General features: G+C 43.9%; 1 protein-coding gene across 5 annotated transcripts in view; it reads left to right on the forward strand.

Annotated features, from left to right (window-relative positions):
* Positions 1–24,292, forward strand: part of cnih3 (cornichon family AMPA receptor auxiliary protein 3) — a 121,052-nt gene that overhangs the window by 25,920 nt on the left and 70,840 nt on the right. The window contains exon 1 of one of the 5 annotated variants that reach the window (XM_084952277.1): positions 13,051–13,073. The exons of the other annotated variants lie outside the window; for them this stretch is intronic. Within the exon in view, the coding sequence (XP_084808403.1) occupies positions 13,053–13,073 (21 nt within the window). The 5' untranslated portion in view covers positions 13,051–13,052. Of the gene's footprint in view, positions 1–13,050; positions 13,074–24,292 lie in introns of those variants that run through there. 5 annotated transcript variants of the gene reach the window in all.

Raw genomic sequence — 24,292 nt, forward strand, 5'->3', positions numbered from 1 at the left:
TTAAAATGACTGGTCCCAGTAACAAAGGCGCTTGTTGACTCAGAAATCGAGGGAAAACCAACAACACACCCGGCAGAACATTATGTTATTTACACGGGTGCACATAAGTGGTCCGCATGTGCGCATTCGCTGTCAAAATAAAAGACGCGCACCAGATAAGAAGTTGCAACGCGCGTTTGCGTCCATATAAAAGGCAGTGTTTTTGTCCGCTAGAGTGGGATTTTCACGGCACATTCTGCACCACATCTCTGTGCGTTCATCATTTGTTTGAAGCCAGCTCACCTCCTGCAACCACTTTTCCGAGAATACGTGCTTCTTTTGTGGTTCGGACTCCTTCTGACATTTCTTTGGAGGTGGAGGAAAACCAAAGCAATTGCTTAAAGGAGCTTCTTCTACATCTTTAAGAGTTCTAAACAAATGTCTGTCCTCCTCCAGAAAATCTTATGTACGCAAACACACGTTGCAACTTCTTATCTTGTGCGCGTTTTTTATTTTGACAGCGAATGCGCACCTGCGGACCACTTATGTGCACCCCTGGTTATATAGCTCGTCATATTGCAGCCACAAAAATTCTTTTGTCCATAAAACCATAAAGCTGCACTTTCTTTTTGCCTTATAGTCTGATTTGTCATAACGTTTCCGTTTTGTGGTAAGCTTTTCTTTGGCTGTCATTTCTTCACCCTGACCTGTTTTATTTGGCTCAGCAGAACTAGAATATATATCCTGCTGCTTTTACACACGCACTCACATAACGCTCAGCGATTCTCTGCGCGATTAACCTCTCACATGTTTAAGCTTGCTGCGGCAGATTTCACTTGTCATGTTTGCATAGTAAGCTAACGATTGATAAGACGATGTCAGAGGAATTTGTGCGCAAATTATCGTCACTCACCAATCAGTACTGTCGCTCTCTATACACAGTTCGCGCGACTGCAAAGTGAAAGCAAAAAATAAGCGCAAATTCAAACGCGATTTCAATATGTCACATATTGACAGTGGCTCACCGATGCCAATGACATAATTACCCAGCTACATTTCCGAAAGAATGCAAAAGCATTGACATATATTCTTCCTTCCTACGATAGCCCGACGGGCAGGGCAGAGAAAGATTTTGGTAGCCCGACTGGAAAAATCGCTAGCCCCGGGACGTCAGGCTAGCGATTTTGCGAGCCCTGTATTTGATTGAGGAATCACTCATCTTTGGAAAAGAGAGTTTATTACAGCGAAATGGCTCTTTCCAAACTAAAAGCTATACTATACGCTTCTTCTGGGCTATATTCTCAGCAGCATATTAAACATATCAGGTCCCCATAAGGAGAATCATGTGCTAACGGCTGTCTAAATGACTCGGGTAAAGTTTGTAGCATGCGTGCTTGTTGTTTTTGTCTGCTTCCACTTGTCTTTGCACTAGGATGCTGTCGGTGTCACGATCTGGTTGTAGGGACTCAAGCACAGAGCGGTTAGATGTCTCCAAAAAACAGTTTATTTCCGGCTCCAGTGCACAATATATATACAGTGAAGGGAATCCAAAACTCCAGGGAATCACAAGGTAGCTCTCTCACACTCGCTCACGTCTTCTTGCCCACACTCACACACGTTCATACGGCAGGGAGGTCGCAGGTCCGGGGAGGGAAGGTCTGAAGCAGAAGAGAAGGGAAGTCACAAACTAATCACAAATCACGAAGCACAAGTTCACAGGAGCTGTGAGAACACTAACGTCAGTAGTACAATCATCCAGCGACGAGAGGATCTGTGTTCCAGCCTCAAATAGTGCTCCCGGTGATGACAGGTGATTGTTGTCAGGTGTGTGGGCCAAGGGCGGGAGCCCACAGTGAGCTCCGCCCAGGCAGAGAGGGAGAGAACAGCAAATGTAGCCTTGTGGGGCCGGGCAGACACGGAGACCATGACAGTACCCCCCCCCCTCAACGGGAGCCTCCCGGCGACCCACCAGGCTTACCTGGATGCCTGCGGTGGAAGTCCCGGAGCATTGCCCTATCCAGGACAGCAGCTCGAGGCACCCAGGAGCGTTCCTCTATCCCGTAGCCCTCCCAGTCAACCAGGTACTGAAAACCCCTACCCCGGCGTCGGGAGTCCATGATGCGGGTGATGTTGTAAACCAGCTGACCATCCACGACCCGGGGGGGCGGCGGGGCCCTGGAGGGAGGGCACAACGGGCTGGAGAGCACTGGCTTGACCTGAGACACATGGAAGACATTGTGAATGCGCATGTTGCGCGGCAGTTTGAGGCGGACCGACACAGGGTTCACAATGGCGTCAACTGGAAAAGGGCCAATAAACTGAGGGGACAGCTTCTTCGACTCAGTCCGTAGCGGCACAAAGTGGGTAGACAGCCATACCTGTTGTCCGATGGCGTACTCAGGGGCTGGCATACTCAGGGGCTGGCGTCCGGCGACGGTCAGCGAGGGCCTTGTTCCGCTCCTTAGTACGGAGTAGGGCAGCCCGAGTCGCACGCCAGGCACGACGGCACCCGCGGAGGTGAGCCTGTACTGAGGGAACGGAGTGCTCACCTTCGATGGCCGGGAGCAAAGGCGGTTGATAGCCCAGGGATGCTTCGAAAGGAGATTTGTCCGTGGCGGAGGATGTGTGGCTTTTGTGGGCGTATTCGATCCATGGAAGCTGTTCACTCCAGGTTGATTGGTTGTGCGAAGCGACACAGCGGAGGGCAGCTTCCAGCTCCTGGTTGGCCCGCTCCGATTGCCCGTTACTCTGCGGATGGAAACCGGAAGAAAGACTGACCTTGGCCCCCAGTGCGGAGCAGAACTCCCTCCAAACTCGGGACGTGAATTGTGGCCCTCTATCCGAGACGATGTCCTCGGGGATCCCGTGAAGACGGAACACATGGGAGGTGAGGAGCCGGGCCGTCTCCAAGGCAGAGGGGAGCTTTGGGACGGCGATGAAATGTGCAGCCTTGGAAAAACGATCAATAATGGTAAGTATGGAGGTGTTACCTGCAGAGGGCGGCAGACCCGTGACAAAGTCCAAAGAAACGTGGGACCATGGTCGGGCTGGTGTAGGGAGAGGCTGCAGAAGACCCGGTGGAGGGCGGTTCGAAAGCTTGTTCCGGGCGCAGGTCGAACAGGCCGACACGTACTCCTTGGCGTCCTTAGCCATAGCGGGCCACCAGAAGTAGCGTCGGAGGAACGAGAAGGTGCGGAGGGCGCCAGGATGGCATGAAAAACGGGCGGTGTGAGCCCACTGGAGAACCTGAGAGCGGACGGCTGAAGGAACGAAGAGGCGACCAGGTGGGCCAGTTCCAGGATCCTGTTCGGTCTCCTGCGCCTCTTGGATGAGGCTCTCAATCTCCCAGGAGATGGCCCCAATCACGCAGGCGGCCAGGAGGACAGGCTCGGGGTCCGAGTCCTCCCCAGTGATGGAGAATTGCCTGGACAGGGCGTCTGGCTTTACGTTCCGTGATCCTGGCCTGTAGGTGATAGTGAAGTCAAAACGAGCGAAAAACAGCGCCCACCTGGCTTGCCGGGAATTGAGCCGTCTAGCCGAGCGCAGGTACTCCAGATTCTTGTGATCCGTCCAGACGATGAATGGTTGTGCTGCTCCCTCCAACCAATGTCTCCACTCCTCCAGGGCCAGCTTGACGGCCAGAAGCTCCCGGTCCCCGATGTCATAGTTACACTCTGCTGGAGAGAGACGGCGAGAATAAAAGGCACACGGGTGCAGCTTACCGTCCGTCTGTTGAGACAGAACTGCCCCCACCCTGGAGTCCGACGCGTACACTTCCACAACGAACTGCCGTGTAAGGTCCGGTTGCCGGAGTATGGGTGCAGTGGTGAACCTGTCCTTGAGCAGGGCGAAGGCTCGCTGAGCGGCAGAATCCCACTGGAAGGGAACTTTGGGAGAGGTGAGTTTAGTAAGAGGGAGAGCGATCCTGCTGAAATCGCGAATGAACCGTCTGTAAAAGTTAGCGAATCCCAAAAAACGTTGCACTTGGCGGCAATCAGGAGGAGTAGGCCATTCCACCACAGCCCGCACCTTCTCCGGATCAGTCCGCAAGTCCCTCTTCTCGATGATGTGGCCCAGAAAACTCACTGAAGTCACGTGGAAGTCGCACTTCTCCCCCTTCACAAAGAGCCGGTTCTCCAGAATGCGCAGCAGGACCTGCCGGACATGGACTTGGTGCTCCTCGAGTGTCTTAGAAAAGATCAGGATGTCATCTAAGTACACAAACACACAACGGTTAACAAAATCACAAAGGACATCATTAACCATCGCCTGAAACACTGCGGGGGCGTTGGTCAGCCCAAACGGCATCACCAGATACTCAAAGTGGCCCCGATGCGTATTGAACGCGGTCTTCCACTCATCCCCCTCTCTGATGCGCACCAGGTGGTAAGCGTTGCGCAGATCCAGCTTGGTAAAGATGGTCATGCCCTGAAGCAGTTCAAAGGCCGAGGAAAGCAACGGCAAAGGGTACTTGTTTTTAATAGTGATCTGGATAAGGCCCCGAAAGTCAATACATGGCCGCAGCGAACCATCCTTCATATCCACGAAAAAAAACCCAGCTGCGACAGGGGAAGAGGAGGGGCGAATCAACCCCGCTGCCAGCGACTCCGCGATGTAGCATTCCATAGCATCCCTCTCAGGCCGGGAGAGGCTGTACAGGCGGCTAGACGGCAGCGGAGCTCCAGGAAGAAGATCGACGGCACAATCGTACGGGCGGTGCGGGGGAAGGGACCGCGCACGATCCTTACAAAAAACATCCCGCAGATCATGATAAACCCGCAGAACCATCGAGAGGTCCAGGGCGTCCGATGGCGAGGCCGTGGGCGGGAGCGGAACGGGGGAAGCCGCAGCGCGGAGGCAGTTCATGTGGCAGGCCACACTCCAACCCAGTATGGCACCCTTCTCCCAGTCAATATGCGGGTTGTGGAGAACAAGCCAGGGGTGACCCAGAACCAGCGGAGTGAGAGGAGCTTTAAACGAAAAAAAACAAATCCTTTCTGTGTGATTGCCCGAGAGAGATAATGAAAGGAACTCAGAAACATGAGTGATGTCAGGCAGGCGCTGACCGGATAGTGCATAAACGCGGAGAGGGCGCGACAGAGGCTCCAAGGCGATGTTTTGCTTGGCGGCGAGTGAGGTGTCAATAAAGTTCTGCTCGGCCCCAGAGTCAATGAGAACGGAGAGAGAGTGAGAAACAGCCCGAACACGTAGTTTAGCGGGCAAGAGAAGTCTGGGGAGAGGGCTTTCACTCGACAGATCGCCCACCAGCACCCTCACGATCACTGGTGAGCGCGCCCTTTTGCCAGCGTTGGGCAGGAGGAGACAGAGTGGCCTTTACGGCTGCAATAAACGCACTCACCGGAGGCAAGGCAGCGCTGGCGCTCCGCGGGCGACAGCCGTGAGTACCCAAGCTGCATAGGTTCTTCCCCATCCCCGGTGTCGGCGTCACACGGCCCACGGGCTGCAGTAGAGGTCCCACAAAAATCCAGCGGGGCATGCCCCGAACGTGAGCGTGCGCTCCGATGTGCGCGCACCTGGTCGTCCACCCGAATACACAAAGCCAAAAGCGCATCTAGGGAGGAAGGCAGTTCACGAAGTATCAGTTCATTCCTTATTTCCTCATTAACATTAGTGAGTAATGCACTCTTAAGGGCCTCTTCCCCCCATTTCGTCTGTTCGGCCAAGGTAGAGAAATCAATAGAAAAATCAGCCATGCTGCGTTTACCTTGTTTGAGCGCAAGCAGGCGCGTGGCAGTTGTGGCTTTCCTGTCAAACACACCTTTAAACTTAACAAGAAAGTCAGAAAAGGTGATGTCCGGCTCCGCCTGAAGCGCAGCTTGAGCCCAGGTCAGAGCACGATCCTGGAGTAACTGGACGATATAAGCAATTTTCGCACCATCAGTAGAAAAAGCTTGCGGTTGCTGGCGAAACTGAAGGGCACATTGAGTAAGGAAACCTTAGCACATTTATCAATCTCTCCCGTAAAAGCCCTTGGAGTAGGAAGAAATCTGTCAAAGTGAACAAGTGAGGGAGCAGGTGGCGTGGCACTTACTGCTGGAACTGGCGCCTCCGGCGGAGGAGCGGCGACAGGTGGAGCGGTCGGTAGCGGTGTTAACTGGGCCACAGCCTGTGTGAGGTTTGCGAGCTCTGCTCGAAGGTGAACAAACATTTGTTCATGGTGCGCCAGCATCGCGGCCAAAGTGGCGAGGGTGGGGGTCGAGACTGCTGGGTCTGCTGAATCCATTTTCTTGGCTGGATGATTCTGTCACGATCTGGTTGTAGGGACTCAAGCGCAGAGCGGTTAGATGTCTCCAAAAAACAGTTTATTTCCGGCTCCAGTGCACAATATATATACAGTGAAGGGAATCCAAAACTCCAGGGAATCACAAGGTAGCTCTCTCACACTCGCTCACGTCTTCTTGCCCACACTCACACACGTTCATACGGCAGGGAGGTCGCAGGTCCGGGGGGGGAAGGTCTGAAGCAGAAGAGAAGGGAAGTCACAAACTAATCACAAATCACGAAGCACAAGTTCACAGGAGCTGTGAGAACACTAACGTCAGTAGTACAATCATCCAGCGACGAGAGGATCTGTGTTCCAACCTCAAATAGTGCTCCCGGTGATGACAGGTGATTGTTGTCAGGTGTGTGGGCCAAGGGCGGGAGCCCACAGTGAGCTCCGCCCAGGCAGAGAGGGAGAGAACAGCAAATGTAGCCTTGTGGGGCCGGCCGGGCAGGCACGGAGACCATGACAGTCGGAGTAAATGTGCAGTCATATTCGTTGTGTTCCCACTAGTGCTGTCAGCGTTAATCTCGTTGAAATGACGTTAACGAGCTACCGCGGATCGCCCTGTGCGTGGGGCTGGACGGCCAACACTTTAACGAGCTAACTGCGCTAACACACTAGTTCCCACCCATGTAATTGAGCATTGCGTGGCACATCCAACATACTGTTTTACTTTAGTCCATGACACGCTTACCTTCAGGGTCATACGTCACATGAAAACCACAATAGTTCCAAACGCCAGATCTGAATGAGGGTGGGGGAGGTTCAATTTGCCATGTTGCAAGGAGAGCTTAACTTCTGTCTGGCTAGCTTGCCCTGCGCTCAGTGAGTCTGCTTTCGACTACTCCGCCTAGGCTGCACTGTCGAGCGCAGATCCACTGAGCGCTCAACACAGACAGCATCGTCAGAAGGAAAGTTGATAAAATAAATTAAAACTTTTGTATTGTTCGATACATATGCGTACCGAACCAAAAGCACTGTATCGAACGGTTCAATATCGATACGAGTATCGTTGCACCCCTAGTAGCCTACAAACATTAGTTGTATTGATAATGAGTTTTTAAGTTTTTTGCTTCTGTTTTGTTTTTTTGTTTTAGGTTTTAGTAGTTTTTTTTAGTCTTTATAGTATTACGGTAGTAGCAGCATTGATTTTGAGGAAAACGACAACCAGAAATTATGCTAGCGTGAGTGTGCTGGCCTCACACTCAGAAGTTTTCTTGTTTCATGTAGCACAGAAAAGGAAATTGAGGTACTAAGGTGTTGTTGGCCAATGTGCAACCTAAACCTTATCACTGTGACTTTTGTAACCCTATACAGATTCATCAATACAGAACAATACAACAATACAGAACGCATAGAAAAGCATAATAGGTAAATTTTTAGACGCTTCGTTTTTTAATGTTGTGTACTGACATGTAATTTTCAAAAGGATTTGCAGCCCTGTATTGAATGGCATGGTACGATTTGATTGGTAAACCTGCCTCTCAGGTATATGCTTCTTTGGTGGCCTCTGGTTTATGGGTATGACACAATAAAAAACCTTTGCAGTAGTGGCTCAATAACAGCCTGTAAGGCCAAGAAAGCAAGTGTTGCTGGAATCAGTGTTGCCATGGTAATATGAACCCTGCTACTGGCAAAAAGATATTATTATTACAATTTCAATGAGCCTGCAATTACGTCAGATTCCTTGAACTATTCAAATAGTGTGGCCACACAGGTGGTTTAATGTAAACAAATGGATACAATATATGTTTCATAACTATCACACGTGCAGTTCGTTTGCTTTTGGCACCTTGTAGAAAGTCCTGACAAGTGAACTGTGCATAAATAACAACACGCTGTTAGAAATGTTTAAAAAGGAAAAACTCAATTTCATTTGATCTCTTCAAAGTAAGGTGTGGTCGAGTGCAAATGTGAGGCCACAGGGCATCAACAAAACTGACTTTTCCAGCTGTCTTGCCATGCCAAGGTGTTCAGTTCAGATACCGGCCCACTGGCTCGAGTGGTAGAAACTGCAACACACTGAGATTTCAAAGTACCTAAAGTGGTATTCTGCAGGTGGGGAAAGCCCTACGTTTTGGTGCAGCAGGGCAGTCGCACAAAATAGCTAACTTAATGAGCTTAATAAGTCACTTAATAGGTTCTATTAAGACATTTTTAATTTATTTTCTCTGTTGACAGGGTGTGGTCACCTGACCTGTGCTGGTTCTGAGGTTTATTTCTCTTTGCAGATTTAGCAACTATTTTCTAAAATGCACAATGTTACATGATATAGCAAGCCTGCTACTAAACTACTGATACTGCTATTAAAGTACATCATAACTTTAAATTCAAAGTGATGGCTCCCACCAACGTCTTCTAGAAGCACGTCCTGTTAGTTAGCATCCATATTGATAACCTTCCGGTAACTTTTTTTGGACAGTTACTAAACTAAACTTTCATAACAATTGTTAATCGAACATAAATGACTGCATGACTGAACTTTGGATGCATGATAACTTTATTTAAAGTTCAGCAGTGAGAAGAAGAAAAAACAGGATGTGCACTGTATGGGTTGTCAGCAAAATTGATACTCAGATATTAATTAATAGTAAAAATCAACAATACTAAATTAAGATAATCATTTGCTATGGTATTGATAGCAACAGTGCCCTGTTTGCCTCCTCTTGCTGATAACTTTACACAGCAATGCAATGAAGAAAGCAAGGCCCACTGATCTTCCTCTCTCTAACAGCTAAAGTACTTAGCATTCATAACAGTTTAGGAGGAATTTCAGAGGTCAGTAAAGCTACTGAAACAGTTATCATAAATGTTAACCTATCCAGCATGCACTACAAGCAATTACCTGAAAGCCATATTAGCCATGTGGTATCAATAACTTAGCAGCTAGGAGATGAAAAGTATAGTTGGGTAAACTGTGAATAATTATTGCAGAGCTGAACGAGTCATGGATGGAGCCGTGGCAGAGCGTCTTTGTACAACTATTTAATAAAATGTGGTTCTTATTTTGTTGTAGCCATCAACAAGGTCAGTTTTAAAATGCAGGCAGTAACGGTTTCAATTTTACAGTGTTCTTTTAGAACTTCTTTATTTTAGTATAACTTATGCCAACTTAACCCAAAGTTTATTCTTTACTTTTCCATAAATCGTTTAGTTGTGTGAGGTATGGTGTTGTTTGTTGTACCCTTTTGTTTTTTGTTAGGTTCTGAAATCTATTGTACCCTGCACAATCTGTAATGAAACTATCTAAATAATTTGTAAAACAAATTAAAACCTCCAGACTTGACATTAATCTTTTTTTCTTTTTCTTTTTTTAAAGCCAAGTCATATTTAGGAAAATTTAGTTGAAAACAAGTTAAATTAACAAGTAAACAGTTAATTCTTTTGAGATATGATTTCTTCACCATTACTTCTTTTGCAGGATAGGGTTAAAATTTTCCATGTAGCATTGGATTCAGTATTGAGTATTTCCCTGGGTATTATTATTGAGTTTTAAATTCCAGCAAAGTCTGCTTGCGTATCGATTCCGCTTATCAGTTCCACTTGCACTTCCACTGCTGTACTACTTCTAAGAAAAGTGTTCCGTATAATATGTGTAATCACTATTTGTTTTGAGTGACGACCCCAACACTGATCACTACAAAGAGAGGAAATACCCCCGACATGCACAAACATTTGACCACAGCATGCAAATAATTAGCATGAATGTAATATCTTTGATATGCTACTTAGCAACAGTGGTGTCTTCAAAGTGGAGCCAATGAGAATCGATAAGAGAATTGATAATGACTCAAATCAATGCATTATATCGATAATGGAATCGATAAATTATTATTAGTTCGTATCACTAGTGACAATTCTAGTCAACTAACAGAACTATGTGGCAGAATGTGGCTGCAGCATACCAAAAATGAACTAGCTTGACAATATTTGTTACTGAACTAGGGCTGTTCGATATAACGATGTACAGGGAGTGCAGAATTATTAGGCAAATGAGTATTTTGTCCACTTCATCCTCTTCATGCATGTTGTCTTACTCCAAGCTGTATAGGCTCGAAAGCCTACTACCAATTAAGCATATTAGGTGATGTGCATCTCTGTAATGAGAAGGGGTGTGGTCTAATGACATCAACACCCTATATCAGGTGTGCATAATTATTAGGCAACTTCCTTTCCTTTGGCAAAATGGGTCAAAAGAAGGACTTGACAGGCTCAGAAAAGTCAAAATAGTGAGATATCTTGCAGAGGGATGCAGCAGTCTCAAAATTGCAAAGCTTCTGAAGCGTGATCATCGAACAATCAAGCGTTTCATTCAAAATAGTCAACAGGGTCGCAAGAAGCGTGTGGAAAAACCAAGGCGCAAAATAACTGCCCATGAACTGAGAAAAGTCAAGCGTTCAGCTGCCAAGATGCCACTTGCCACCAGTTTGGCCATATTTCAGAGCTGCAACATCACTGGAGTGCCCAAAAGCACAAGGTGTGCAATACTCAGACACATGGCCAAGGTAAGAAAGGCTGAAAGACGACCACCACTGAACAAGACACACAAGCTGAAACGTCAAGACTGGGCCAAGAAATATCTCAAGACTGATTTTTCTAAGGTTTTATGGACTGATGAAATGAGAGTGAGTCTTGATGGGCCAGATGGATGGGCCCGTGGCTGGATTGGTAATGGGCAGAGAGCTCCAGTCCGACTCAGACGCCAGCAAGGTGGAGGTGGAGTACTGGTTTGGGCTGGTATCATCAAAGATGAGCTTGTGGGGCCTTTTCGGGTTGAGGATGGAATCAAGCTCAACTCCCAGTCCTACTGCCAGTTTCTGGAAGACACCTTCTTCAAGCAGTGGTACAGGAAGAAGTCTGCATCCTTCAAGAAAAACATGATTTTCATGCAGGACAATGCTCCATCACACGCGTCCAAGTACTCCACAGCGTGGCTGGCAAGAAAGGGTATAACAGAAGAAAAACTAATGACATGGCCTCCTTGTTCACCTGATCTGAACCCCATTGAGAACCTGTGGTCCATCATCAAATGTGAGATTTACAAGGAGGGACAACAGTACACCTCTCTGAACAGTGTCTGGGAGGCTGTGGTTGCTGCTGCACGCAATGTTGATGGTGAACAGATCAAAACACTGACAGAATCCATGGATGGCAGGCTTTTGAGTGTCCTTGCAAAGAAAGGTGGCTATATTGGTCGCTGATTCGTTTTTGTTTTGTTTTTGAATGTCAGAAATGTATATTTGTGAATGTGGAGATGTTATATTGGTTTCACTGGTGAAAATAAATAATTGAAATGGGTATATATTTGTTTTTTGTTAAGTTGCCTAATAATTATGCACAGTAATAGTCACCTGCACACACAGATATCCCCCTAAAATAGCTAAAACTAAAAACAAACTAAAAACTACTTCCAAAAACATTCAGCTTTGATATTAATGAGTTTTTTGGGTTCATTGAGAACATGGTTGTTGTTCAATAATAAAATTATTCCTCAAAAATACAACTTGCCTAATAATTCTGCACTCCCTGTATATCTGGCATAGCTGAAATTGCAAATTTAATTTGGCAAACAAATTAGGCTAAATAAACGTATTTTTTTTGCTCTATCTTTCCCAGGAAAGACACACACAGCATGGTGTCAGTCTCTTAGTCGCAATGAAAGACACTGAAGAGTTTGGCATGGCAAAAGAAGAGCGGAGGGTGCCAGTTTGGCTGTTTTTTGCCAGCCAACCCTAACTTCAAAGCACTCTGTTACAGTGAACATCCACATCAAAATAAAACTGGATTTGCAAAAACACAGCATGCAATCACTGCAAAGGAATCACCCTTCGAGCATGTGACAAATTTGAGATTTGGTTGTGTGGTCTGCAGCTCAGGGGCAGATGTTTGTGTCTGATCATGACTGAGCAGTCTGAGATAAAGGGGGTGGAATTCTGTTTTCTGGTGTGTTTTCCCTTAAAGGTTCAGAACACACTGTAAAATCGAATTAGTTCCCAGAACTCAAAAAAATTGAGGAAACTCGTTGCCTCAAAAAAATTGAGTAAAGCTTAGCTAAAAATGACTAAATTAGGACAACTTATTTATTTTGAGTACTCTGTACAAGCTCATTTGTTCCCAGAACTCAAGAAAATTGGATCAAGTTTACGTAAGATGACCAAGTTAGGGCAACTTACTCATTTTGAGTACACTGTACAGCCTTGTTAGTTCCCAGAACTCAAAAAAATCGAGGAAACTCGTTGCCTCAAAAAAACTAAGTAAAGCTTACTTAAGATGACTGTTAGGACAACTTACACATTGCAAGTCTGCAGTATTAAGAATAACTTGATATTTCTGACTGTACAATTTTAATTGTTTACCTACTGACAAACATTTCAAGTTCAACTAAATGAAAAAACTATTTGTGGTGACCTGAATATGATTAAAAATAATTAACAACACTTTTTGTAATGATGTTAAAATCAGCCCAACTTTTATTTTCAAACACAACAAAGTATAACAGCCAATATACTGGACACTGTTCTGCTGAACAACAAACAATTATATTGCCATCACTGTTATAATCTTACAATGAAACAAAGTCTCAGATGTAATTATCTGGAAATAAGTTTAGGCCTACCACAAGTTTGTTTTGTACTTACTTATATAATCAAAATAAAATATTTATTGTTCTGTCACAAGTGCAGTCTCTGATTTAAACAACACATTTGTTTTTCATTCCAACACAGGAGCTGGAATGTTGTAATGTTTTAAGGATGGCTTGTTTCCAGTCCAGGAATTACTGCCTATCATGGATCGAGGTGATCCAAATGTAAGTGCAGAAGAAAGTCTTTAACTTCCCTTAAGTACAGTGGCAGTGGATGTGGGTTGGAGATGCAATGAGCTTGAACCTGCAGGCGACCATCTTCACTGACCACACCATCTGTGACGGAGGACTCATCTCTCCTGTTGTTCTGCAAGCAAACAATCATATTTTTTGGAACATGAACTTAATTGCTTTCTTAAAACATTTTTTTCTGCATTTGGTATAAAACAGACTCCAATTTACACAATCTCAGGCTCCCTCCCCACCGGAGAGGTGACATTCAATGTCCCAATTGTCAGTCTGGATAGCCGTGACCACCACCCAACACACAATAATGTCATGAAAGCATCATTTTAAAAAGGGCTATGCAAACATGGCCAATAACTTTCATTCTAATGATGTGCAAAATGATTTGGGAACAAAACAAATTTTGCTGTTAGAAAACTTGCAGACTTCACTATATACAGTGTAGACCCTCTAAACTAAGTTTGGGGGATGTGATCTTTCAAGAAATGCAGACCAAACTGTTGTTGTTTGTTTACTTACACAGCATGTCTTGTAGAATTAACTGGAGTCACCAGCAACAGCATAGTGCAGTCATATCTCAAGTCTAATAACAGAAGACAGGAAAAGATCAGTAAAGAAACAACTTCCCCAAACCAAAGCACAAATAAAACAATAAGTAAAACAGGCTGATCTAAAGATTAAAGTTCAGCCTGATTAATATAAATGTCACTGACAGTTGCTAATATATTGGAAAACCAAAATACTCACCACTGAGTTGATGTCTTTCTGTCCAACAACAGGAGTGCTGGTCCCGAGCCTCAAAGACAGTAAGAAGCAAGCAGAGGGAGAAAAAACAGAACATTTTTCAGAAACTGATTTTATCCTTAATGGCTGTGCAATTATTGTAACATAGAGATTGCTTGTGTTGTTAAATAAAGGCTAGATTTGACATTAATAGATGCCACAGATGTTCAAAAGCTGCCACAAAGCATGAAAAAAAATGGACGTCTCCGAAAACGTCAGAGCATTTTTGCAAGTATGTGATGTCTTGATAAATCGAGCAGATATTTGAACTTTACACAGCTACATTCTCGCCTGAAAATATCTTAAAAGTTTATTTTGTGACCCAGAAAAAGTAATAAGTTTTTTAGCCGCGCTCCTCCGCCATTGCCGCGCTTACAAGTACGCACAGGCTCCGACAACCGGTGACAAATGCGATCCTCCTTTTCCCCAGACTACCCTTTCTGGGTCACAAAATAACCTTTTAAGATATTTTCAGGCGAGAATGTAGCTGTGTAATGCTCAAATATCTACTTAATTTATCAAAATATCACACATTTGCAAAAGTGCTTCCACGTTTTCGGAGAGCTCTGTTATCCACCAGCGCAATAGCTGACCGGGAGGTCAAGGCTCGATAGAGTCCAGGAGCACAGCTAACTCCTGGCTTATTGTTTTCAACCCCCCTGCACTCTTTTGCTACTCAGGTTAAACATGATATATATATAGTTAGTTAGTTATGGCTATGGATTGAAAATACCCCCCCCACCCCACCCTACCCCTAACGGCTGCACCTCCCGAAGAATTTTGTCTGGGCTCTTATCTCACTTTTTTATTTCAAACAATCAACAGAAAATTTCACAGACATAGTTTTATGTAAGGTTTTTAAGGCTGTGGTGTTAATTTTTAAGTAACATGAGCCCAGCGGCAGCAGCAACGCTAGGCTAACACTAACTAGCTAGCAAGATTATAAACCTGGTGCTAAACTAAGAGAAGCCACAAAATCAGTTTGAATAAGAGTAAACATTTACTCACTAAGTCAGTGTATCAGGTAAAGATCCACAGCAATGACAATAATCTCTTGAGCTGACGCTTCTCCAGGTTTGCTCAACATATTCCATAACAAATGCACTATGAACATGCGGACTGATCCGAGAGGGAGGAGGACGGTAGTCACGTGGCATTTTCAAAACACATCTTTCATCCTTCCGCCCTGAGAAGCAAAACTTCCAGCTTACTTAGTTTTTCTAAGTTAAGATGACTCAAATAAATTGAGTTTATCAGCATTTTTGCATAAAAAGTACTGGTAACTTATTTAAATCGAGTTCTAATAACAAATTGTTAAAAATTGAGTTCAGCCTATTTAATATTTTTAATTAAACACAATATTACATTTTACAGTGCAGTCGATTGTAAAAATAAGCTCAGTCTTGAAATGTGGAATTTGATGCTCTGACTCTTTTGTCCAATGTTGTGGCTTGTATCGTGCTTGTTTGTAAAGGCGTTTTTGTTGCCAAGCATCATCATTGTCACTGATAGAGGCAATGTCAATTTGAAGATGAGAATGGAATATATTATTGACAGTTTTGCTATATGACTAGCAAAATTTGGCTTTACTGCTAAAATAAGTTTGTTGGGAGAAGAAACCAAAGCATCCGTACTGGTTCTGGTATCTGTAATCCAAGCAAACAGAGCTTTGGTTTGGGCTCTTGCTCTGATCTTTTGCCTCACTCAAAGCCCTTTTTGCCCCTGAGTTGCTTCAGGAGAAGGTACTCAGTAAACAAAGTCCAAGCAATTTATGCTTTCTTTGAAAGTTGCCACTTCACAAGGGTTCTTCTGCTGTCTTGCTCCAAACCCATGCCTCAGGCTTCTTTGCCTCAGGGCAAGTTGTTCTATCAGGGTTTGCTTCAGCAAACGACAGTGCTATCCTTTCTTCAGATGTTGAAGTTTTCATAAATTGCTTCTTCTCAGACGCCCAAACTGTTTACCTTGAATGACCCAGCCAGGAGCTATTTTCTCCTCTTAAACCGGCACACAAAACCTTCTAACATGGTAAACGTAGGATTCGCTGAAGGAGTACAAGAGGTGAAACTCCAGATTTACAGCTCAGTCTAAGTTATATTTGACTGTACCTGCAGGTTAAAACTGAAAGATTTAGATCACAGATACAAGCTACCAAAGTAAGTTCTCTTTGTAGTGTGGTTGAGGTCGCCTTGAAACGTTTGGTTTCACATAGTTTCTTTTTTAAACTAAATACATAAAACCAAGTGATTATTCAACATAGTGATCAACATCTCTGAAATTTGTTGTGAAATGATTTGCTGCACCAGAACCTCATTTACTCTCCATTGAAATGGTTTTGTTTTTTTTTTGTTTTTTTAAAATCTGGCCTGTGCCGGTGTTTGAAAACCATTGAACCATCGATTCCAGGCAATTTGGACATATGATAGGACACTGGTTGGACACATCTCCAGAGGATTCAAAAAGAAGGAGAGTGCAAGGCACATCTGATAGTGGAGGCAATATTAACCTCTGTCTCTCTTCCACAGCATGTCTTTTATCCTGTCTTCCTTCTCTCACCCCAACCGGTCGCAGCAGATGGCCGCCCCTCCCTGAGCCTGGTTCTGCCGGAGGTTTCTTCCTGTTAAAAGGGAGTTTTTCCTTCCCACTGTCGCCAAAGTGCTTGCTCATAGGGGGTCATATGATTGTTGGGTTTTTCTCTGTATCTATGAAGCGCCTTGAGGCGACTTTTGTTGTGATTTGGCGCTATATAAATAAAATTGAATTGAATTGAATTGATAAGCACTTTATTAATATGAATGTGAATGGGTGACTATGGCTTGTTGTGTACAAGTGTTTTGAGCACTCTGTAAGAATAGAAAAGCACTATATAACAGTCTGTTTGCTATATTGCTTTCAATTCAACCCCTTCCTGAATAAGAGGCGTTAAATTATATTTTGCATACAATCCTCTGATTTCTGGTGCATCTACTGGGTTTTTTTTCTGTGAATGATCATCTAAGGATGACATGCACTCAGAACATCGAGTGTTTCTTCTCATATCGAGCTCATAAAAATGCATAGGTGATAATTTTCTGCTGCATGATGTGTAGTCTCTGTGGAAGAGTACATACTGTGCTTGGATTGATGTGTGTGTGTGTGTGTGTGTGTGTGTGTGTCCTCCATGAGGAACAGCCTGGGGGAAGCTAACGTGCTGTAACAGACCAAGGCAATGAGCCACAATCACTGTTAGGATCCACTGGGAAATAACATGTAAAGCACTGCCTTTCAGTGTGTGGGAGAGCCCAGGGAAATAACTAAGATTGGTGTGAACCTCTGTCATCACTGTTAATTCCCCGTACACACATTCACATGTGCAAACACATATGAAACTGCTTCATTGGTCTCTTGCTCATATAACATATAATGCATTGATAGTATTTTTATACTACACACACAGAAATCCAATTTTACTGACTCTGCACACACACACACACTTGATTTCATATCTTAGTGACCATATCTACAGGGTGGGCCATTTATATTCAATTCAATTCAGTTCAATTCAATTTTATTTATATAGCGCCAAATCACAACAAAAGTCGCCTCAAGGCGCTTCATAGATACAGAGAAAAACCCAACAATCATATGACCCCCTATGAGCAAGCACTTTGGCGACAGTGGGAAGGAAAAACTCCCTTTTAACAGGAAGAAACCTCCGGCAGAACCAGGCTCAGGGAGGGGCGGCCATCTGCTGCGACCGGTTGGGGTGAGAGAAGGAAGACAGGATAAAAGACATGCTGTGGAAGAGAGACAGAGGTTAATAACAGATATGATTCAATGCAGAGAGGTCTATTAATACATAGTGAGTGAGAAAGGTGACTGGAAAGGAAAAACTCAATGCATCATGGGAATCCCCCGGCAGCCTACGTCTATTGCAGCATAACTAAGGGAGGATTCAGGGTCACCTGGTCCAGCCCTAACTATATGCTTTAGCAAAAAGGAAAGTTTTAAGCCTAATCTTAAAAGTAGAGATAGTTTCTGTCTCCCGAATCCAAACTGGAAGCTGGTTCCACAGAAGAGGGGCCTGAAAACTGAAGGCTCTGCCTCCCATTCTACTTTTAAATACTCTAGGAACAACAAGTAGGCCTGCAGAGCGAGAGCGAAGTGCTCTAATAGGGTGATATGGTACTACAAGGTCATTAAGATAAGATGGGGCCTGATTATTTAAGACCTTGTACGTGAGGAGCAGGATTTTGAATTCAATTCTGGACTTAACAGGAAGCCAATGAAGGGAAGCCAAAACAGGAGAAATATGCTCTCTCTTTCTAGTCCCTGTCAGTACTCTTGCTGCAGCATTTTGGATTAGCTGAAGGCTTTTCAGTGAGTTTTTTGGACATCCTGATAATAATGAATTACAGTAGTCCAGCCTGGAAGTAATAAATGCATGAACTAGTTTTTCAGCGTCACTCTGAGACAGGATATTTCTAATTTTAGAGATGTTGCGCAAATGGAAGAAAGCAGTCTTACATATTTGTTTAATATGTGCATTGAAGGACATGTCCTGGTCAAAAATGACTCCAAGGTTCCTCACAGCGTTACTGGAGGCCAAGGTAATGCCATCCAGAGTATGAATCTGGTTAGATACCATATTTCTAAGATTTTCAGGGCCGAGTACAATAACCTCAGTTTTATCTGAATTAAGAAGCAGAAAGTTAGCGGCCATCCAGGTCTTTATGTCTTTAAGACATTCCTGCAGTTTAACTAATTGGTGTGTGTTATCTGGCTTCATGGACAGATAGAGCTGGGTGTCATCTGCATAGCAGTGAAAATGTATGCTATGTCTTCTAATGATGCTGCCTAAGGGAAGCATGTATAATGTAAACAGAATTGGTCCTAGCACTGAACCCTGTGGAACTCCATAATTAACCTCAGTGTGTGAAGAGGACTCTCCATTTACATGCACAAATTGGAGTCTATTAGATAGATATGATACAAACCACTGCAGTGCAGTACCTGTAATACCTACAGCATGTTCTAATCGCTCTAATAGGATATTATGGTCAACAGTATCGAACGCTGCACTGAGGTCTAGCAGGACAAGCACAGAGATGAGTCCACTGTCAGAGGCCATAAGAAGATTCAATTCAATTCAATTCAATTCAATTTTATTTATATAGCGCCAAATCACAACAAAAGTCGCCTCAAGGCGCTTCATAGATACAGAGAAAAACCCAACAATCATATGACCCCCTATGAGCAAGCACTTTGGCGACAGTGGGAAGGAAAAACTCCCTTTTAACAGGAAGAAACCTCCGGCAGAACCAGGCTCAGGGAGGGGCGGCCATCTGCTGCGACCGGTTGGGGTGAGAGAAGGAAGACAGGATAAAAGACATGCTGTGGAAGAGAGACAGAGGTTAATAACAGATATGATTCAATGCAGAGAGGTCTATTAATACATAGTGAGTGAGAAAGGTGACTGGAAAGGAAAAACTCAATGCATCATGGGAATCCCCCGGCAGCCTACGTCTATTGCAGCATAACTAAGGGAGGATTCAGGGTCACCTGGTCCAGCCCTAACTATATGCTTTAGCAAAAAGGAAAGTTTTAAGCTTAATCTTAAAAGTAGAGATAGTTTCTGTCTCCCGAATCCAAACTGGAAGCTGGTTCCACAGAAGAGGGGCCTGAAAACTGAAGGCTCTGCCTCCCATTCTACTTTTAAATACTCTAGGAACAACAAGTAGGCCTGCAGAGCGAGAGCGAAGTGCTCTAATAGGGTGATATGGTACTACAAGGTCATTAAGATAAGATGGGGCCTGATTATTTAAGACCTTGTATGTGAGGAGCAGGATTTTGAATTCAATTCTGGATTTAACAAGATCATTTGTAACCTTCACTAAAGCTGTTTCTGTGCTGTGATGAGCTCTGAAACCTGACTGAAACTCTTCAAATAAACCATTCCTCTGCAGATGATCTGTTAGCTGTTTGACAACTACTCTTTCAAGGATTTTTGATATGAAAGGAAGGTTGGAGATTGGCCTATAATTAGCTAAGACTGCTGGGTCTAGAGATGGCTTTTTGAGTAAAGGTTTAACTACAGCCAGCTTGAAGGCCTGTGGTACATAGCCGATTATTAGAGATAGGTTGATCATATTTAAGATCGAAGAATTAATTAATGGCAGGACTTCTTTGAGCAGTTTTGTAGGAATGGGGTCTAAAAGACACGTTGATGGTTTGGAGGAAGTAATTATTGAAGTTAACTCAGAAAGATCAATTGGAGAAAAAGAGTCTAACTTAACATCAATGGTACTAAGAGTAGCTGTAGATAATATTACATCTGTGGGATGATTACTGGTAATTTTTTCTCTAATGATAAAAATTTTATTTGTGAAGAAATTCATGAAGTCATTACTAGTTAACGTTAAAGGGATGGTTGGCTCAACAGAGCTCTGACTGTTTGTCAGCCTGGCTACAGTGCTGAAGAGAAACCTGGGGTTGTTCTTATTTTCTTCAATCAGTGATGAATAGTAAGATGTTCTGGCTTTGCGGAGGGCTTTCTTATAAAGCAGCAAACTATTTCTCCAGGCTAAATGATGATCCTCTAAATTTGTGACACGCCATTTCCTCTCCAGATTATGAGTCATCTGCTTTAGGGTACGTGTTTGAGAATTATACCACGGAGTCAGGTACTTCTGATTAGAGACCTTAGTTTTCACTGGAGCTACAGTATCCAGAGTCGTACGTAGTGAGGAGGTGAAATTATTAACAAGATAATCGACCTCTGTTGGGGTAGCGTTCAGATAGCTGCTCTGCTCTGTGTTGGTACAGGGCATTGAAGATGATAACAGTGGGTGGATTATATTCTTAAACTTAGTTACAGCGCTTTCAGAAAGACATCTACTTTGATAAAATCTACTCTCCACCGCTGTGTAATCAATTATTGTAAATGTAAATGTTATCAGGAAATGATCAGACAGGAGAGGGTTTTCAGGAAACACTGTTAAATGTTCAGTTTCTATGCCATATGTTAAAACAAGATCTAGAGTGTGATTAAAGTGGTGGGTGGGTTCTTTTACATTTTGAGAGAAGCCAATTGAGTCTAATAACAGACTAAATGCCATGTTGAGGCTGTCATTTTTAGCATCTACATGGATGTTAAAATCACCCACAATAATTATTTTATTTGAGCTCAGAACTAAATTAGATATAAAGTCTGAGAAATCAGACAGAAACTCTGTGTAAGGCCCAGGTGGACGATAGATGATAACAAGTAAGACTGGTTTCTGAGTTTCACAGCTGGGGTGGACAATGTTAAGCATCAGGCTTTCAAATGAATTAAAAGTCTGTCTTGGTCTTTCATTAATTAATAGGCTGGTGTGAAAAATTGCTGCCACACCGCCCCCTCGGCCTGTGCTTCGAGGTTTCTGGTAGTTAGAATGACTCGGGGGTGTTGATTCATTTAAACTAACATAATCATCCTGCTGCAACCAGGTTTCTGTAAGGCAGAGTAAATCAATTTGTTGGTCAATTATTAAGTCATGTACTAACAGAGACTTGGAGGAGAGAGACCTAATATTTAATAATCCACATTTCACTGTTTTACTCTTTGGTTCAGATGTGGATACTGTACTGTTCTTTCTTTGTAATTGTTTATGTTTAAGTTGTTTGTTGCTGGTTTTTAGTTTGTTTTTTGTCTTTTTGGAAGCTAACACAGTCTCTATGGAGATGGGTTTTTGGGGGGGTAGCAGGAGGAGAGAAGCTGCAGAGAGGCGTGTAAGACTGCAACTCTGCTTCCTGGTCCCAACTCTGGATAGTCATATTTTGGGGGGTTTAATAAATTTGTCCATATTTCTAGAAATGAGAGCTGCTCCATCGAAAGTGGGATGGATGCCGTCTCTCCTAACAAGACCAGGTTTCCTCCAGAAGGTTTGCCAATTATCTATGAAGCCCACATCGTTTCTGGGACACCACTCAGACAGCCAGCAATTTAAGGAGAACATGCGGCTAAACATGTCACTCCTGGTCTGATTGGGGAGGGGACCAGAGAAAACTACAGAGTCCGACATTATTTTAGCAAAGTTGCACATCGATTCAATATTGATTTTAGTGACCTCCGATTGGCGTAACCGGGTGTCATTACTGCCGACGTGAATTATGATTTTACTGAATTCATTTATATGGCTACACTGTAATAAAATGTGAATGGTTGGTGATATTAAAGTCCTGTTTGTGGCACATTAGTATATGTGAGGGGGCACACTCCTCAAGATGGGTGGTGACCATGGTGGCCATTTAGAAGTCGGCCATCTTGGATACAACCTTTGTTTTTTCAGTAGGAAGAGGGCCATCTGACACATCAAACTTACTGGTAATGTCAAAAAAAAAAAACAATGGTGTGCTTGGTTTCAACGTAACTTCATTCTTTCATGAGTTATTTACAAGTTTCTGACCACTTATAAAATGTGTTCAAAGTGCTGCCCATTGTGTTGGATTGTCAATGCAACCCTCTTCTCCCACTCTTCACACACTGATAGCAACACCGCAGGAGAAATGCCAGCACAGGCATCCAGTATCCGTAGTTTCAGGTGCTGCACATCTCGTATCTTCACACCATAGACAATTGCCTTCAGATGACCCCAAAGATAAAAGTCTAAGGGGGTCAGATTGGGAGACCTTGGGGGCCATTCAACTGGCCCACGACGACCAATCCACTTTCCAGGAAACTGTTCATCTAGGAATGCTCGGACCTGGCACCCATAATGTGGTGGTGCACCATCTTGCTGGAAAAACTCAGGGAACGTGCCAGCTTCAGTGCATAAAAAGGGAAACACATCATCATGTAGCAATTTCAAATATCCAGTGGCCTTGAGGTTTCCATTGATGAAGAATGGACCCACTATCGTTGTACCCCATATACCACACCAAACCATCACTTTTGTTGTTCCAACAGTCTTGGAGGGATCCATCCAATGTGGGTTAGTGTCAGACCAATAGCGGTGGTTTTGTTTGTTAACTTCACCATTCACATAAAAGTTTGTCTCATCACTGAACAAAATCTTCTGCGTGAACTGAGAGTCCTGTTCCAATTTTGGTTTGCCCATTCTGCAAATTCTGTGCGCCAATATGGGTCATCCTCGTTGAGATGCTGCAGTAGCTGGAGTTTGTAAGGGTGCCATTTGTGAGTAGCTAATATCCGCCGAAGGGATGTTCGACTAATGCCACTCTCCAGTGACATGCGGCGAGTGCTACGCTGTGGGCTCTTGCTGAATGAAGCTAGGACAACCACTGATGTTTCTTCATTAGTGACAGTTTTCTTGCGTCCACATTTTGGCAAATCCAACACTGAACCAGTTTCACGAAACTTAGCAAGCAGTTTGCTAACTGTAGCATGGGAGATGGGTGGTCTCGTAGGGTGTCTTGCATTGAAATCGGCTGCAATGACCCGGTTACTGCGTTCACCAGATATCAACACAATTTTGATCGGCTCCTCACATGTTAACCTCTTTGACATGTCAATGGCTGTGAACAAAGAGAAACTTGTAAATAACTCATGAAAGAATAAAGTTACGTTGAAACCAAGCACACCATTGTTTTTCTTGTGACATTACCAATAAGTTTGATGTGTCACATGGCCCTCTTCCTAGTGAAAAAACAAAAGTTGTATCCAAGATGGCCGACTTATAAATGGCCACCATGATCACCACCCATCTTGAGGAGTGTGCCCCCTCACATATACTAATGTGCCACAAACAGGACTTTAATATCACCAACCATTCACATTTTATTACGGTGTATCCATATAAATGGCCCACCCTGTACTTAACATAATAGTTTCCCTAACCGCTAACTCATCAAACTTGAATACCTAACCCTAACCCTTAGCCTAAACCTAACCATAAACTAACTGACACTAAAACCACATTTTGAGTCTCCAAAATTCTTTCAAACTCGTGAGGACGAGCATTTTGTCCCCCTAAGGGACTGTTGGTCCCCAGTAGTAGCATTCCAATTTTTGGTCCTCACAAAAATATCTAAACATGGCACGCACACACTGACATATGTGCTGTTGGTGTTCTCACAACTCACAGCTCTCCCATGATATACACGCACTGGAGACAGAGTATCTCATGGATACACTGAGAAATACACTAATCTTTTCCAGCACTGTCACTTTAGCTCTCTCATTGCCTCATGAGGCCCAGCTAGTCAAGCAGTGGCATCTGTCTTTGTAGTGCAATTGCTTCCACTGCAACACAAAACACCAATTGAACTGTTGCATCGTTTTTTACTGCTATTCATCAATAGCATTGTTATCACTAAGAACTAAGCTAAGACCTACAGTGCAGTGGTGGGTGAATGGCTTGATGTCACTTGTGGGTAGATCTGATTAATTATGGCAGATTGTGTGAATGATGATGAAGTTGAAGTGTCGTTTTCAAATG

This window comes from Perissodus microlepis, chromosome 15, assembly GCF_051167445.1.
Source record: "Perissodus microlepis isolate ML-2025 ecotype Zambia chromosome 15, ASM5116744v1, whole genome shotgun sequence".
NCBI classification, from domain to species: domain Eukaryota; kingdom Metazoa; phylum Chordata; class Actinopteri; order Cichliformes; family Cichlidae; genus Perissodus; species Perissodus microlepis.